General features: G+C 55.3%; 6 protein-coding genes across 6 annotated transcripts; 3 read left to right on the forward strand and 3 right to left on the reverse strand.

The window, feature by feature from the left end:
- Positions 1-97: 97 nt before the first annotated feature.
- On the reverse strand, positions 98-667 carry PV09_07431 (uncharacterized protein; the record flags this gene model as incomplete). The annotated part of the gene is made up of 1 exon (XM_016361194.1): positions 98-667. The coding sequence occupies one exon, from the start codon at positions 665-667 to the stop codon at positions 98-100; it is 570 nt and encodes a 189-aa protein (XP_016211014.1).
- Positions 668-741: 74 nt separating this feature from the next.
- PV09_07432 (uncharacterized protein) lies at positions 742-1,275 on the reverse strand (the record flags this gene model as incomplete). Its single annotated transcript, XM_016361195.1, has 1 exon — positions 742-1,275. One exon carries the CDS (start codon positions 1,273-1,275, stop codon positions 742-744), a length of 534 nt encoding a protein of 177 aa, XP_016211015.1.
- A 2,234-nt stretch (positions 1,276-3,509) lies between these two features.
- PV09_07433 (uncharacterized protein) lies at positions 3,510-7,424 on the forward strand. The gene is made up of 2 exons (XM_016361196.1): positions 3,510-5,268; positions 5,485-7,424. The coding sequence occupies exons 1-2, from the start codon at positions 3,981-3,983 to the stop codon at positions 6,810-6,812; spliced, it is 2,616 nt and encodes an 871-aa protein (XP_016211016.1). The 5' UTR covers positions 3,510-3,980; the 3' UTR covers positions 6,813-7,424.
- A 3,154-nt stretch (positions 7,425-10,578) lies between these two features.
- Positions 10,579-11,725, reverse strand: PV09_07434 (uncharacterized protein; the record flags this gene model as incomplete). Its single annotated transcript, XM_016361197.1, has 2 exons — positions 10,579-11,573; positions 11,632-11,725. 2 exons carry the CDS (start codon positions 11,723-11,725, stop codon positions 10,579-10,581), a joined length of 1,089 nt encoding a protein of 362 aa, XP_016211017.1.
- Positions 11,726-13,592: 1,867 nt separating this feature from the next.
- Positions 13,593-14,162, forward strand: PV09_07435 (uncharacterized protein; the record flags this gene model as incomplete). The annotated part of the gene is made up of 2 exons (XM_016361198.1): positions 13,593-13,659; positions 13,717-14,162. The coding sequence occupies 2 exons, from the start codon at positions 13,593-13,595 to the stop codon at positions 14,160-14,162; spliced, it is 513 nt and encodes a 170-aa protein (XP_016211018.1).
- A 1,043-nt stretch (positions 14,163-15,205) lies between these two features.
- PV09_07436 (uncharacterized protein) lies at positions 15,206-16,168 on the forward strand (the record flags this gene model as incomplete). Its single annotated transcript, XM_016361199.1, has 1 exon — positions 15,206-16,168. The coding sequence occupies one exon, from the start codon at positions 15,206-15,208 to the stop codon at positions 16,166-16,168; it is 963 nt and encodes a 320-aa protein (XP_016211019.1).
- Positions 16,169-17,144: the final 976 nt, after the last annotated feature.

A 17,144-nucleotide genomic window follows, 5' to 3' on the forward strand; every position in this document is an offset into this window, starting at 1 on the left:
CCTGTAAAGCCGCTTCGTCCCGCAGGATATAAGCTTTTCTCAATCGCTTGTGGGATTGACGCGCCGAGACACAAATGGCTCGATGTTCAGGATTGACTCAGGCTCCGGAACGAATCGACCGTTCGGGGAACAGGTGGTTCGCTCGACGCGTGTGGCCAGGCTCCGGTTCATTCCCACAAACACCCTCGGCGAGGTAGATCTGCGTCCCAAGATCTTGACCACCTAGAGTTGTGATTTCAGCAGAATTCGTGACCACAGATCTCCGTGCAGACCTGGCCGCGGTAGCGTCAATGGCCCCACGGGCCCCGCAAATCCAAACTACATACGCACCAGTTTTCTGGTTCTTGCCTTGCTCCAATCGTGGCGTACCCACGTGAAATGGGAGTCTGGAAGCTTGACGTGAAAGAGTTCCGTGGAAAATAAAGTTAACCTTTTTCTTCCCCATGTTCCCGCTGAACCCTGGAGAACCGAGATTCGCGCGCTCGATCAAGTCCTGAACAGTAACATACCGACTGACCACGTCTTCTCCGCATCTAGAGCCCGCTGCTGCCCTGAAGTGGAGCCGCCTTTGGTTCCGAGTGTTTGCACTAACGTCCAACAATTCTGGAGCGACATGTGAAATCATCCGCAGAAGACTGACGCGACGCGACGAGAATGGAATTTGCATGGGGTTTTCCGAACGGTGCACTGCCTAGAACGAGCATAGCGAGTGATAGGGCGAAGGGCAAGGGAAAGAGCACGTCACATCTTGATCTTCTTGGGGCCAGCTACCAGCGCGGTGCGTGACGTCCGCACGCCCACGCCGGCCAGAAAGGCGACGCGCATGATGGCGCCCAAGTACACAAAGCCCAGATTTCCGGCGTCCATGGCGTTCCAGCGCCAGGCGGCGTAGTACTGGTGGAGGCCGAGCGGGGCGACGCTGCACAGATGGCCCAGATCAGCGGCGAGCAGGACGGAAAGCAGCGCGCGCCAGACGCGGACGTCGCGGGAGCTGCGCAGCACGAAGGCCTCGTTGAGCGTGAACAGCACGTACAGGTTCGCAAGTTGGGCGAGCACGACGGCGGTGCCGGTGGGGACGGCGGCCGGAGCGGGCGCCGACGCGGAGTGCGTGAGCGCCAGGTAGGCGTGCGGGCGGCAAGCGGCGAAGTAGGCGCCCACCAGCGCACTGACGGGCTCGAGGTACAGGAAGAAGACGCGGTACAGCAGCGGAAGTTGGGTGATGAGCTCGACGGGCTGGAGCGACGGCGCCGTGCCTGGGCGTGGAGACGCGCCCATAGTCGTCGGTGCCGCTTCCTGCTCGTTCGGCTTGTGCGCCGCGCCTGCCTGTTTGCTCGCTGGTGTGAGAGCGCTGACTCCCGGGCGGGAGGAATGACGTCGTCGCGCGCGCGGAGGGTTCCTTCTTAGCTGGACGCGTACGGGGCCGAACGCGCCTTCTCGGTTGCAAAGAGGGAAGGAGGGCTGGTGTTGCAAGCAGTGGACGTCAATAGTGCCCAGGGCAAAATAAAAGCGGGAACCGAAGCGGGAAAAAAAGCTAGCAAGATCGGGTGTGGCAATAGTTTCGATCAACTTTTTTCTTACCGCCACTCGTTTCCGTTGGGGGGAAGACGTATACCTTTCCTTTCCCTTTCTTTATTTGAAAGGGAGAATGGCTGCGGCGAAGGGGGCAAACGTTTGCTTTTTTGGGGGGCCGGCTGTTTCGCGCTGAAGTTTCTTTGAGCGACGTGTGTGGTCTGAAAGTTATGTGAGCGGGCATCAGCCTTGCGTTTCGCTCTCCGGCGGCGGACCGCCTCTTCGTTTCTGAGGTTTCATCATGTGCTGCGGCACGCATGCGCGGCCGGACGCATGGGACGGGTTTCGACTGTCTGGCTGCGAGATGAAATACGGCGCGGGCAGAGCGAAATTACTATTGGCATGCAGAAATGCCGGGCTCACATGACTGGATAGGAGCAAATCTTGCACGACACTGGTTGCACGCAGACTAGTAGGGCGGACATATGCAGCATGCCATAAGCACGTTTGATCTGCGTGCGTGTGCGTGTACGTGCATGTATGTGCGCACACGCAGTGTACATAGAATGTGTTCATGTGGACGTGGGTGTCGGAGCGAGATGTTGGACGGTTTGGGCGGCCAAGTGCGCGCGACAAAGGGAGCTTCGCGGCCCTTGGCCAGTGTGCCCATTCAGAAGCAGTCTCAGTGCAGGCCGGCGCAGGGCAGGGGACGAAGGAAGAACAAATGAAGGAGCCGGTGATGGGTGCATGACGGGTGATTGATCCGTCCTGTGTGCAAATGAGCATCGCAGCAAGCGGGCGATGCTGGTCAGTATGACGGGGCTGAAGCGCAGAAGCTGGGCAAAAGTCGGTGGTGCCGGCCGGTTCGGAGCCAATACCAGACTGCAAGCAAGCAGGACAAGCAGGACAAGCAGACGCTGGCGGGCGAGCAACGACGCAAGGCACGAGCAGGACGACGGAAAGGAAAAAGAAAGAGACAACGATGCTGAACGGTGAGAGCCACAGGCAGAGCGAAGAGCCAAGCGGCTGTGACCCAGCGAAGAGTGCACGAGCAGGACGCAAAGGACGAGAAAGGACTCCAGGTCGTGCTCGTGCTTGCAGCTCCTCTGCACAATACAAACAACCAACACCACGACTCGTGTCTCGCGCTCTCTGTCTGCTGGGCCATTGTTGCGTCCGTCCCGCCGTCGAACAAGAGCGTGCACTTGTGCGGACACGTCCCAGCTGGCACGGCTGTGCTTCTGCTCTCGACATTCCGACATCCACCACGGCAACAACGCCGCTCGGCTGAACGTGCGTACGGGCATGTTCCCTTTGCGCGTCGGTCACATCTAAAGCAGCCGTCAGCGTACACGTCCTTCGTCCCCTTCGTCTGCCAGGCACGGCGCCTCGACTGCTCACCAAGTCATCTGGCCACCGGCCGAAGCAGACTGCAACCACACGCGTACGCCCGGCACGCAAGCACGTCCGCAGCTCGAAGAGAAGGCGAAAAATTAAAGGTACGACAAAGAAGCTTTGTCGGCGCGCGGATCACCATCCATCAGCAGTGACGGCGTGCGTTTGTTTGGGACGTGGAACAGAATCGTGCCAACCGCTCGCTTGGGCGGTCGTGACGCCGGGCTAGCGTGTAACCCACGGCTGCCGACCTCTCGTCTCCGTTCACCGACAGTCGCGCAGGCCCAGCAGAAAAAAAGTCTGAGCCGTGAGCCCAGCAAAGGCCGAACAAGAGACCGGCGACGGGGAAGGGCCCCATCAGGAGTAAGGAATTAAAAAAGATCAAAAATAAAAATAAAATTCAGAGCACGGCCAGCGTCGAGTGGGCTACGCAAGTGTACCAAGGCTGGCCGACAAACCCTGTGAGCGTCGATACTAAACACGGGCAGCTTCTCGCCTGCTTGCGCTCGTCCTCGCTCTCTCTCTTTCACTCGCTGAACTCGCTCACTTCCCGCCTAAGCCGGTCGACTCTTCCTCAACAAGACCGCGAGCGTCTTGCCACGCTGAAAAAAAAAAAAAAACAACTCTCACATAAATCCACCTCTGCTCGCACACGCTCTCGCGTATATATCCCAAGACTTTCCTTCGTTTTCTTCTTCCGTCCTGGTTTATTTTATCACTGCGTGTTCATTCGCAGCACCGACACCAGCATCCTCCCCCGGCCCCCGCCCGCCCCCCGGCTGGGCCTTTAGTGCTCGCTGCTCTGTCTGTCTTTGTCTGATTTGGACGTGTCGATCCTGGACCGATAGCAGGATCTTCCTGTTTTTCCATACCGTCCAGCACGCACTGCTCCCTACCCGTAATCCACATCATTTGTCCGGCACAAACATACGGCGCAATCATTCACGCGTGCCGACCAGATACTTCGCAGAGGCAATTTGCAAGCCAAGACGCTTCTCGATCTCTCGTTCAGTGGAGCGACGTCTCCAGCACCGGCGCTGTGCGACTGGCCTGGCTCGACCGTCCTCGACCGGAGAATGGTTCATAACAACTGGCTGCGACCAAAAACCTCGTCCGGCCTTCCCAACAACGATTCCTCCGGCACCCTGAATCCGACTTCGTCTTCTTCCACTGCTCGTCATACGCCGTCGTTGTCGTCTCCGTTGGCTCGGCCCCCCTCGGACGCTCCCGCGATCGCAACGAGCCTGAGCAACGCAGCAACCTCGAGCTCAGCCTCATATCCAGCACCGTCCTGCGCAAACGCAAGGAATCCCGGCTTGAAGACTCGCCGTTCCACACACGAGTTTTTCCACAGCGCCAGAGACACGTCAGCAGTCGCCGTATTCTCGCGACCCAGACCGTCGTCCTCGTACCTGCTGTCCTCCTTCTCTGTGAGCGGCAGCGGTGGCGTGGATGCAAACCAGCACCAGCAGGGTCCACAGGCTCAACCGCAGCGAAACAGATTCAAGGCTGGCATCGAAGAGGCGAGGGGAGCTTTCAGTGCAATGGCGCGCAAGGCACTTCAGGGCAACGGCAGGGACATGCGACCCGTCGAGCGGTTGAGCACGCACGACTCGTTCGCCGCAAGCGGCAGCAGTGCCGCTTCAAGTCCAGTGAACGCAGCGTCGAGCATCAATCCGACGGCGAGCTTGAATTCGATGTCCAACACGCTGGCCTCGACGCCGTCCGCGAGGAGCACCGCGTCTGTCTCCTCATCTCTTCCGCGGGTCCCGCAGCACAATGGCAGTGGCAGCATCAGTAGTAATAATGGCAGCAGCAGTAGGGGAATCAGGCGATTCAAGAGTCTGCGGGACAAAGCTCATCCGAGGCGTGTGTTTTACTCGCTCGTCAGAGAGCACGCGACGACACAGAATCACCACGACGAGGATACACACATGGGTGACGCACCGTCATTTTACGTTGAAACCCCTGAACAGCTTCAGCACAGCTTGCTGACCGTGGCTCCGCATCCGTGGCACAGTATGGCTCCCGGATCCGCGGCTCGCGCTGCGGCCGCAGAGCACAATCACAACAAGCTGTCTTTGCATCAGCATCATGGCATGGTTGATTCTACATTTCCAGAGGCGACACCACACATACATCAACATCAACACCACCATCTGTATCCACACGACCTATCGGACGAGGAGATGTCGGATGACATTGACATGCGCGTGCCAAAGAAGCGGAAGGGCGGCAAGGGCAAGTTCTCGCCCATTGCAGAGGACATTGACATGTTGTATGCGGGCTATGACTCCATGGAAGCGGACAATGGGCTCGACGAGTTCACGGATCGCAGGCGGTCTAAGCCGCCAGCAAGGACAGGTACGTGTTGGACGTCCATATGCTATTTTTTTTTTTTTTTGGCGCGGAGATGGATGCAGGCTGCCAAGCCGCGGCAGCGACTTTTTTCTATTCTCTTCTCTTTGTCAAGGAGGAGATGAGGAATGTCACTGTCGCTCAGCGGTCAACATTGTGCACCTTCATTGGGTGCGCTGTTGAACTTGTTGGAGCAGAGAACTATCAGGCTAACTTGAACAGACCTTGTTGGCAAATTGCCTACCGAAATCGCAGCCGGCATACTCTCCTATCTCGACGACACCGCCCTGACACGTTGCATGCGTGTTTCAAGGCGGTGGAATGAGGTTGCCGGATCGGCAGCTGTCTGGCGCTCCTCTTTCTTAGGCCGATACGCTCGAGCCGATGACAACGTACTGCCATACATTCAGTTCGGCGGCCAGGGCCTCGGACGGCGGCCCAACGAACCGCAGGAGTGGAAGAAGATGTGCGCCGCCAGACGAAAGGTGGAGAAGAACTGGAAGACCATGCAGCCCAAAGCCATATACTTTGTCGGCCACACGGACAGCGTGTACTGCTGCCAGTTCGACGAAGACAAGATAATCACAGGCTCAAGGGACAGAACGATCCGTGTGTGGGACCTGAATGCCCCGTACAGGTGCCGCAAGGTCATAGGCGGCCCCGCCGCTCGACCAGTTCGCCCTGCTTCGGACGCCACGCTCGAAACACATCCAACAAACACGGTCCATCAGACACGCAGCCTGAATGGCACACCCGAAGGCGACGCCATCTTCCACATTCCCTCTGACTACCATACGGCATCGATCCTATGCCTGCAGTTCGACAAGGAGATCATGGTCACCGGCTCGTCAGATCATTCCTGTATCGTGTGGGATATCAACACATTTGAGCCTATTCGCAGGCTGCACCATCACACGGCGGGCGTGCTGGACGTGTGCATGGACGACCGGTATATCATCTCTTGCTCCAAGGATGCGCACATCTGCGTGTGGGACCGCAAGACATTTACGCTAATCAAGGCCTTGCACGGCCACCGAGGGCCTGTCAACGCGGTCCAACTGCGCGAGATTGATGGCCGCAAGCTTCTCGTCTCGGCCTCGGGCGACGGGCTCGCCAAGATCTGGGATCTGCAGAAGTTGGAAGTTATCAAGCAATTCAACAGCCAGGACCGCGGCCTCGCAGCGGTTGAGTTCTCTGACGATGGTCGGTACGTCCTCGCGGGCGGCAACGATCAAGTCATCTACAAGTTCGACGCCAACACGACGGAGCTGGTGCACACGTTCCGAGGCCACAACTCGCTCGTGCGTTCACTGTTCCTCGACTCTGCCAACGGCCGGATCGTCTCTGGCTCTTATGACCAAGGCATTCGCGTGTATGACTTCCACTCGGGCGAGCTTATCGGTTCGTACGACAACTGGACTACAAGTTGGATCCTGGCCGCCAAGGGTGACTACCGTCGCATCGTTGCCACGAGCCAGGACGGACGCGCTCTGCTAATGGACTATGGCTGGGGGGTTCCAGACGTGGAGCTTCTGAGCGGCAGGGAATGACCACCAATTCCGCCAAGGGTGAGCGCCGACTCGAGTTCGTACGCGATGTCGCTTGTCTCCGCAACGGGGACAGTTTCGCCACTGCATTAATCAGTGGATGGCGAGGGCTTGATTTTAAATGCGAAGGAAAGTAGGAAACGAGTGGATATGAAGAGAGCAGCATCCCCGAACGCTGTGAGGAAAAACTTCCCTACTGTCATCATCATCATTGATCATCAGCGACATCGACATCATCATAACTTTCCTTGCCTTCATCACTTCATGAGCATGTTGCATAGCGATCTGCATCTTGTCCTTTGAACTTTTGCTTGCTAATTGAGTCCCCGAATGCTGTCCTTTTTTCTCGTCAAAGAGTTCCGATACACACATACACACATACACACATACACAAGAGAGCAAACATAGCGTCTTGGAGCGCACAGGCTTACTCATCATGTTTTTGTTTGGTTTGGTTTGGTTTGGCTTTTGCAATTCGGTCGACGCATGGCTACCGTAGAGCCTCCGACCAAGCTTAGATTGTAACGACATATCTAAAGTGAATTTAATTCCCGTTTCTGATCCACCTGCAAGCATGTAATTCCTCACGTGCCCTTGTTTAGTGTTGACACGTCGGCCAGGTCACGACGAAATGAACCCAAAAAACAAATACGCTACCTTTATTTTTCGTGCTTCTGCGCAGCCTCGTTCTTCCTCATTTCTCTTACGCTTCCTCTACCTCGGTCGCTTCTTAACTTCTCTGGTTCCGCCTACGCTTGGAGAATCCGATGGCAGCATTCACGCCACCGGCCGTCACTGCACGATTTGATCGCCACGGTGGACCTCTGATGGAAGGCGGTTGGGCGGGCGAGGGAAGGAAGGGGGGGGGGAGGGACAGCGCGCGCCCGGCGTTGAAAGTGTGGGGTGAGCTGGCCTGGGCGACCGGCACGAGCTTTCCTGGGCGGAAGGCGGGTGAAAGGCGAGAGGCGTGGGTCGGATTCGCGCCCGGGCGTCTGCTCGCTATCCACCGGCCCGGTGCGGGCAAGTTTGTGTCGGGGACGTTCGGGGCGCGCTTCGGGTTGACGTGGGCGTCACTGCGAAGAGGGAGGGAGGAGGTGCCGAAAGGACGGCAAAGCAAAGGGTGTTTTGTTGGAAGCTTTGCTGGGGACGCGAGAAGGGAAGATAGAAAGAAAGGAGGAAGAAGGACGAAAGGAACTAAGAGAGAAAGGGAGGGAGCAGGACGAGGGGGGAAAGTGGGTGTTGTTTAAACGCTTCGTCATTTCGTGGGTATCTCAGTCGTGCAAAGCACACAAGCCGCTTGTTGGGGGTCGGGTGGAGCCCCATCGCTGTCGTCGCCGAGGGAGGAGCGCGCTCGCGGACGGGCCTCTCAGCGGGCGACCCTGCCTACGCCGACGACGCACCAGTAAGCGAGCTCCCTTCTCTCCTTGGGGGCAGCCTCGCGCTTCTCCTCGCCTGCGCCACCGCCGGCCTCCGTCTCGTAGTCGATGCGCACGAGGATGGGCACCTCGATCACGTCCTCGTCTTCGTCCAGACCGGCGTCTCCGTCGCCGCCTGCGTCGCTGTCGCTGTCGCTGTCTGCCACGCCATCCCTGCTCTTCTCGGTCGCCTTCTCGACCGCCGCGGTCAGCGACGAGTCGGCGCCGCCAGGAAGCAGGCCCGGCACGACCTCCATCACGACGCTGGTCCAGTTCCGGCCGCGATCCCACACCTTGCCGACCTCTGGTTGACGGCCGTCGTCGCCGGCAGCGGCGGCGCCCGGCGCGCCGGGCATGACGGACCTGCGCCGGGCGGCCGCGCTGGCGGAGCTGTTGAGCGCCTCGTCCCACACGTCCGTGTTCGCGCCGACCTCGAATTGCGGGCACAGCAGTGTGACCTTTGTCTGGACCCTGCCGGGCGTGGTTGCGGGCGTGGCCAGCAGGACCTTGATCGCGTCGAAGAGCGGGTTAGTCAGCGTGAGGACGAACTGGTGGGGCGCGAGCGGCGCCAGGCGAGCATACGGCAGGTTGGCGCTCTGTTTGGGCAGCGAGACCAGAGGATGCGTGCTCGACGTCGTGGGTGGCGACGTCAGCGAGCGCAGCGTCAGCGAGGGCAGGTTTGACGAGGCCAACACCCGGATCTTGTACCGCGTCGTCGACACCTTGGGCTCGGGCCGTGACAGAAGCGTACGGCACGTCTTACAGCGTTTGCTGCGCTTCGTCCTCAGCAACGTCGCTACCGGTCGCAGGTCCGAGGTGAAGCGCGGCGTGCCGGCGCGCGGGTCCTGGAAGTAGACTTGTTCCAGCGTCGCGGTTGCGTCGAGGCCTAGCCGCCGTAGCTTTGACAGGGTCATTTGGTCAGATGACGATGGATCAAAGATCTGCAGGCCTTCGTTGGGGTGGTACGCCGAGCGCATGGGTTTTGGCTTCCGTGACTTGGGCTTCTTGCCCATTGCGTACATGTTGAGCAGCCGGTTGATGGATGAAGGAGACGAGTAGTTGAGGTCGCCGGCCGCGCCTCCGTACACGCCTGTCTCGGCCGATTCTTCCAACTGTTGCTTGTAGAATGCGTTCAGCTTGCCGAAGATCTCGTCCGTCGTGGGCGGATGCCCGCTCTGCTCGTCAGACGGCGATTTCGCCTCGTCGCCACCGCTGCTGTCCTGCACAGAGGCCCTCCTTTCGTCTTCCTCTTTTCCCGAATTTACAGCAACTCCGCCGTTCCGCATCTTGGCCAGCTGGCCTGTGATATTGTTGCTCTTTTCGAATTTCAAGCCAACGTCCAAACTCGTCCACATGCAGTACCCACACGTCAGCACGTAGGGCCCTGCCGGCTCACCATTCTCCGTCTCCCCCATTGCTGCAATGCTGAGGAAGGATGTGCATATTGGGCAGTTGTAGCACGACCGCGTGCATCGGTTGCCTTCGGAGCGAACGGTGGACGAAGGAACCTCAAAGAGGCATGACGGGCAGTACCAGCATACGACCTCTTCGGTCGTGCAACGCGGACAACGAAGAGATTGACACTCCGTGCAGTACAGGAGGTGTTCGAGCGGGAAGAGGGAGAAGCTTGCGCGCGGGGAGCGAGGGTCGAACGTTCTGTCCTCGTCGTCGTCATCGTCGTGAACTGTTCCCGAAGTGGCGGTCTGCTGTGTTGAATTGCGCTTTTGGGAGACTTTCGACGAAGGCGACGGCGTCGTCACGTCCACGCAGGGACACGAGTACACCGTGTAGGGAAACGCCTGCGCCATTTTCTCGCGTCGCAAGTGCAGATTTTACATGCGGAATGCTCGTGAAAGCACACAATTTTGGGAGCATGCTTTCGTTTGCGGAGCCTCAAGGTGCACGCTCCGAAGTCACGCTACGCTAGATACGGTAAGCGTTTGGTCGGGTCATCTCTGCGGTCTCCATGTTCCTCTTGCCTTTTTGGTTTTTTACCCCGGAATGCATGCGAGCAATTTAGGTGCGGTGACATCGTACGATTGCTCTAGAACTGCATGGCATAAAGAATCAAGGCTTCTGACTGCGGACGGAATCGGTCTAACATGAAGTCTTGATAGCTGTTATTCTCTTTTGCTTTTTGTCTTCATGTATACATTGCCGGCATTAGTTCTCCTTTGTGTTAACCGTAACGTCATGATATTCCAATCCTTCCCTCGTATGTGTTTTCCTAAAAAGAAGATCCCGCCCTGCTAAAATATCAAAACGCCGCTTGTATTATGCATTACGCGGGTATTAAGGACATATTAAATTGTAACATCGGAATGAAAGAGAAAAGAGATCGCATGTGGCTGTGATCATGAGCTCAGCACCCAAGCAAGTGCTACAGTCAAAACGCAACTCAGGAAGATCAAAGCGCCTGGTATCCTTGCATCTGGTGCCGCGTTCCGGGCCGTTGGCACAGGTGCAGTTGGGCTTGCAGTGGACGAGCTGGCGCTGAAGATGCTGCTGGTGAACGAAGACAGGGCAGAGGAAGCGGATGCTGAAGCACTTGAGAGAGCGGAGGATGCTGATGCCGATGCAGAGCTCGCTGCTGAATTGAGAGACGAGGCAGCGGAGCTGGCTTCTGACGATACGGAAGCTCCTGCACTGCTGGCAGCTGATGCAGCCGATGAAACTGAAGCACTGACTGCCGAGGTGATACTCGAGCCCTCGCTCGATGCTGATGCAACTGCACTAGATGCTTCCCTAGAAGCACTCGTTACTGCGTTTGAGGCAGATGCAGCAGCACTGGACACCGCACTCGAGGCCGAGGCAGCTGCGCTCGAGACGCCAGAAGCAACGCTGCTGGCGACTCCAGTCACAGGCACGTTGGTGATAACGACAACCGGCGACCCGGAGATGGTGGTCTCATATGTCGTCGGTGAAACCGAAATTGGAACGGGAATGACGATGGGCACGGATTCACCGGCAGCATTAGTCGTGTAGGTAGTTTGCGAGACCTCGACAGTGGATGCGGGCTGTTCCGTCACGACGGCTGGAGTATTGGACACTCCGTACGGCTGAGTCAAAGCTTCTGGAGCATTAGTGGCCAGAGGTAGCACGGAAGGTGGAGATTCGGGAGTCCCTGGTGTTCCCGCTGGCGGCGTCGATGTCAATGCTTCAGGCGAACTCGAACCCTGTGGCGAGCCCGGGACGACAGTGAGCTGCGTTGCAGTAGCCGTGCTCTGTGGAGCTCCAGCTGCGGCTGTGCCATATATTTCAGCTGGGTTGGAGGCCACGGATAAAGTTACCGTGGCTTCGATTGCTGACTGTCCCGTGTATGCTGGTATAGCGATGCTGGTCGTGTAGCCTGCAGAAGCTCGTGAGTGATGAGATCGGGATTCTTTGCTGATGTTAAGAAAGCGTACCATTGATAACAACTGGAACGGTAACGAAACTTGTATTCTGCGCAATCGCAACAATGGGAAGAGCGACAAGGCAGACTCTCCCAGCAAACCGCATCCTGGGCATACGGAGATTCCAAATGTTCAGCAAGGAGAGACTCAACGAGCTGTACTCGACGGAGATGCAAAAGAATAAATATGTCGAGAAGAATATTTGATTTTGGGAATGAGCCAAGAATAATTTTTCAGACATATAATCTACCAAAGAATGAAATCATTGTGCTTGTTACAGAAAAATGCTGTGGTTGTAGTGAGGTTGGTGTGAGGCTGGTAGGCTTCGCCAGTTCTGTGAAAATACGGGGATGCACAAGATCATGATGCCCATTCTTGGCTGGAAAATGAGAAAATACTTTCGTTATTTTAAGAGCTATAGTAGATGTAGCTTACAATATGGGCAAGACACTGTATCTTACAGACAATGATGATGTGTATAGGAGAGTTCGACGATGGAAGAATGACCTCTGGTGGGTGGCGGCGATGGTCCGAGCGCGTGGCGGCTTCCAGCCACTTTGGCTCATGTCGTAACACCGTGTACTATCACCAATGCCACATGTGAGCGGAGGAAAAATCGGCTTGTTATAGTTAAGGAATACAGATTGCGCTCATTAGCTGTCCCAGGATATGCCGCCAAAAATGCATCTGTGCACTATACGCCTGGTGCCTGCGCATCCTCATGTTCAATACCAACGAGGGCGGATCGCCGTACTGACTGGTGACTTTTTATCCTTGACTTAGGTCACCTCGTGTCCGAGCAGCACCGATGCTCGATTAGAGTGCCAGCAGTCTGACCAGGTTTTGTGCCAAATGCCCAGTGGAATTGGCTCTGATCCTGGCTGATCTGACGAACTTCATGTTTTTCATGATTTTCATGTTGCCTGGCAAGAGTGAGGAACTATTGTACCATCCTCCGTCTCTAATGCTCTTAGTGCACATCTCAGGCGTGGCTGGCGTCATCACACTAAACGAATGGGGTGGTGTCTGGCTGCCATAGCAGGGGCAACAGCTTGTTATTCATGCTATATACATGTAGGTTGGCATAACACGATGAATTATCCGTCGGAGCACGAGACTGTCACTCTCCAAATTTCATTCCAGGAAGGTCAAGGTGTCTAAACGCCGCATACTTTTTGTTGGCCCATGTCAATGATAGGAAGGGATAATGCCTGCCCGTTATAACATTAAATATTTAGCGTCGGTCACAGTATCCAGCTCTCGACTAGATTGCTGTTCACGGTCATTCCGGAGGAGCTGAAGGTGTGGGGCTCGCAGACATGGCGATTCAGGCAGCTATACGTGGTTTATTCAGCGTGAACTCTATCCCCTTTAATACAAAGGGGGTGGTCCTTGCCGAGCCATCTGGAGCGAGACAAGGTGAGCATAATTACTGGGGGAGTGAACAGTAACGAGTGCATGGTATCGAACTGTCATCCTGCCAAAGTCATGATGGCATGGATAGCTAGAGATCCGAGCTTCCGGTTATGCATAAGCCTTATGCAACTCTCACTTTCTATTGTCAGTCGCGATAACAGTATAGGGAATAAAGGAAAGTCTGCCCCGTAGATGAGACTGGCTCCATCAGCAAACTGCGCCCCAATGCCACGTGAAAGTTTCGCTCACGCAAATACGCGCGGGCTAAGTTCGTGGAAGCGGCCAATGGGCTTTGTCAAGTATTGTCGTTGCTCGTTCAGAGACTCGCTGGCTTGAGGTAGTGGCCTGTCAGGCCTATCATCATGCCATAAAGGACCAGGGTCTTCGCGCGGGGAGGGATGAACTCGCCATGGCTGCTTACAATCTTCCATGCACTTTGTGCTAGCCAGTTTTCGATAACCTCCACGTTTCCTATAGTTTAGCACTTGGCGAACGTAGCCCACATCAGCAACAGGACACCTTTCATCGCCTCGCATCGCATATCCAGTTTTGTCAAGATGAGCTCAATGACAGCAGCACGCATTGCTCAGATTTTTGGCTGCGCTTCGGCCGCATGGCTATCAGGTAGGTTGCAGAGTTACCTAGTGTACGACGACGAATATTCAGCTGATCGAATGACAGGCTACATTGGTAGCATGACCATGCCAGGAATGTCAGCAGTATCCAAGGCTCCGCCTAATGTTGCTCCCAAACAATGGCGGACGATATTTGACATTGGGTTTACGACTGCGCCAAAAATTGCTGGACTGTCGGCATCCGCCTTCGCATATGCTGCGTATTCACTGTCTGTGCAACAAAAACCTGCAAGCAGCTCCACGCTTACGTCGATATATTTTCTGTCTGCTGCAGCCATCTCAACTTTGATGATCGCACCATGGACCATCCTTACCATGCTTCCAACCAACGAAAAGCTCGACGCAAAGCTAGCTGTTGCAGAATCTGGTCTGGCTGCTAAGGAGGACAGTGAACTCGACGGCTTGCTTACCAAGTGGGCTCGATTGAACGGCATACGGTCCGTATTTCCGCTAGTTGGAGCCTTTTGTGGCCTCTGGGCTATCACAAGCTAGGCGACAGTGCAACAGATTGCTATCGTCGTAAGTCAGGGTGTGACATAGAGCCTGGGTCTCGGTCGGCGAAGGATTGAAAAGCATTAAGGATTTTGGCTAGTAAGGTGCTGAATATGGGACGTACAATTTCGCTCACTGCCCCGCACAGTAAACATTGAGCAAATAAAAACGCTTCAGCGGTTGTCCTCAAAAGATGCGCTCATTTGCCGACTTTTGAACCTAGTGGTGCATATGCAGGTCCTGCACATGCAAGGGTTGCCGTCGTGCCTGCAGCATCCTGCAGAGCGTTACTTAGAAGCCAGCAAAAATCACGTTTGTCACGAGGGCGCCTTTTCACGTCCTTGCAAAGCGCCCAAGGACGTTGTGCTAACATAAAAGCTTTTAATTGGGACGTGTTTCAGCTAACAGCCCTACCTGCTCACAAGAGTTTGATACGCGCCCCTTGATTCAACCGACAGATCACCTCGGGCAGCGGCGAGCGCTCCGAAATCCCGTCGCAAAATTCTACATGATGTCAAAACGCAATTGCGATGCGGGAAGCAGCCTCCAAAACTCAAAAGACGTGCTCATGATGATTGTGGCAGTATGACTAGGAAGTCTCCGCACAGGCCCTCATCTCGTGGCTCCTCGCTTAACCGTTCACATCGTGCCCTATTGCTCGAACGGATGTAGAGACAGCACATTGCGAACGATAAACTTGGCCAAACGGCTCAACAGCTACCCCTCTACTGCGGGGAGATCTATCTCCGTGAGCCGTGACAGTCAAGTCCTTGACGCCGATCGCTTAGCAACCCCAATAGCGCTTCTAGTTCTGGCGAGGCTATCCCGGAGTACGCCTAGGATAACATTGGCAACTGCTCAGACTGCGTCAACACAGACCAACCTTAACACATGCGCTATCGCCTGATACTGTGAGGATTGTTCTATATCGAGAAGCCTGCGGCGGTTATCTCGATTAGAAAACGGTACGTGGGGAGGAGGGGTACCATCCTACGCAAAGTATAAAAAAGGTACATTGTTCAAACTTGTTTCATTGATATGCAATGCCACTTGCTTTTTCGTTTGTATACTATGCTGTCTATCCTCTTTGGACCCTGCTATCAAAGGTTGCCAGGTTACCCCACACGCACACGCTGAATGACAGCGGCTACTCCGCACACAATCTGTCCACTACGATCTCGCCATTGCACGACCGAGCCAGCCACGAGGACATTAGCGACCGCTTGTTCAACCCACTCAGCTTCTTGACCAGTCTGCTGGTAACAACTACAGACGCGGAAGATCAGATGCCGCGTCAAACAACCGAGCAAGCGCTCCCGCAGAGTAACCTGTCGTCAACGATTAGCGCTTATGGCACCACACCTATTGGCGGCGTGGGCGGCAAAAGACGATCCCGGCAATCCAAGCGGTCAGAAAGCGGGGATCTGGCGCCGTCAGCCAACGAGTCGTTCCTGTTCGATGATACATCGTCACTACAAAGCTGGACGACGTCTTCCACAGTATGTACCGTTTCAGAGCTCGATAATGACCTAGACCCAATCCAAGGCGTGCTACAGCTTGTGCCAGATGGCGATGTCATAGAAGCGGCCACAATGCCGCCGCCAACTTTTACTTGCCGTTTCTGGTTCCTCCGTTGTGACTATGCGTCCACCAATGAGATGGAGTGGAAAGAGCATAACCTCGCCCACTTCCGGGGACAGTCGCCGCCTCTGTCGAATACGTGTCCCCTTTGTGATATGACGTTCAACATCCCAGATCCGAACGTCTCATGGGCGGCCAACATGTCACACCTGGCGCAGCACTTCAAGCTGGGAGATACCATGGCGTCGGCGTTGCCCGAGTACGCTCTCGTCCGCCACCTGTGGTCGAAAAGGATTATCTGCGATGCCGACTATCAGGAACTAATGGGGTATCGTCGAAAGCATGGCAAGTACCAGTACAAGATTCTCGAAGGCCGAGATCGTAGGGAAAGACGAGGCTATTACGGCCCGCAGTCAAGGATATAAAGCTCCAGGGTTCCACGTTTGATCTTGCATATGTACTCTCGGAGGATATCCGGTTTCTTAGTTTTCTTTTCAGGTTAGCGGAAAGTCCGAGTGCATTGGTAGACATATAATAGCATCTATGGCTTTGGAACCACTTTTTTTGGACTGAGACCAGCATTGCACAGGGAATCAATACTGCGAAGTGAATTCCATTCAAGAATTAAAAGGGTTCTGTTTTGGTGACTTTCGCGTTGCGCCCGCGAATTTCGAGTTTAACCGGTGGCGGCCGAGAATGCAGAACTGAATCATTGTGCTGCAGTATTGACTTCTGCATACGACGCTAGCGGGGCCAACAAGCGTTAGCCACTTCACAAGATCCTGCGATTACCTCAACTCCGCAAGCAACGGAAACGAGGAGCTTGTTCCGTGAATGGGACAAAGACTTTCCTATATTACCGTCTGTGCACAATGACGTGAAGAATTCGAGACCTACATGGTGGCTGACTTACAGCTGATGGACATGGAAATGCAAGCATTTCTGCAGAGTACATTGTAAGCGCCTTTGATTGGACGCGTGTTCAGACCGCCCCTGCTCTTATCCTTCGTCTGCTCTTCTATGTCAGGAAGCCTGACTGATATTGTTCAAAGATGGCCTTTGAAAGTCATACGCCCCCCGGTTATGTCATTTCTGCTACAATGTTGTATGGTGCAGAAAGTGATTCCTCGACATCAAGCACAAATATGATGAAAACAAGGTTTCTAGCTTACAACTCAACGAACGCCATGTTCACAAACATGGATTGGCCAGCTCCCAATAATGACCTCTCGCAGATACGGGCCGCCCGACCTGGAAGATGCCGCAATTTGTCGAGGTATCAGCAACTTAGCAAATGCAGCGAAAGCTCCATAGCAATCTGTGATGTTGGAATTTTGAGACCAGAGTTCATTTTCCCACGTGGCTGCCGAAGTATGGCAAAAGGCGCTTAGCAAATTGCAG

The sequence above is a fragment of the Verruconis gallopava genome (assembly GCF_000836295.1).
Source record: "Verruconis gallopava strain CBS 43764 unplaced genomic scaffold supercont1.29, whole genome shotgun sequence".
Classification (NCBI taxonomy): domain Eukaryota; kingdom Fungi; phylum Ascomycota; class Dothideomycetes; order Venturiales; family Sympoventuriaceae; genus Verruconis; species Verruconis gallopava.

Excerpts from the sequence above, each read along its gene's own strand:
- PV09_07433 (XM_016361196.1), top strand. The coding sequence starts at position 3,981 with ATGGTTCATAACAACTGGCTGCGACCAAAAACCTCGTCCGGCCTTCCC. Across the intron at positions 5,269-5,484 it reads TAAGCCGCCAGCAAGGACAG|ACCTTGTTGGCAAATTGCCT; the intron begins GTACGTGTTGGA and ends TAACTTGAACAG.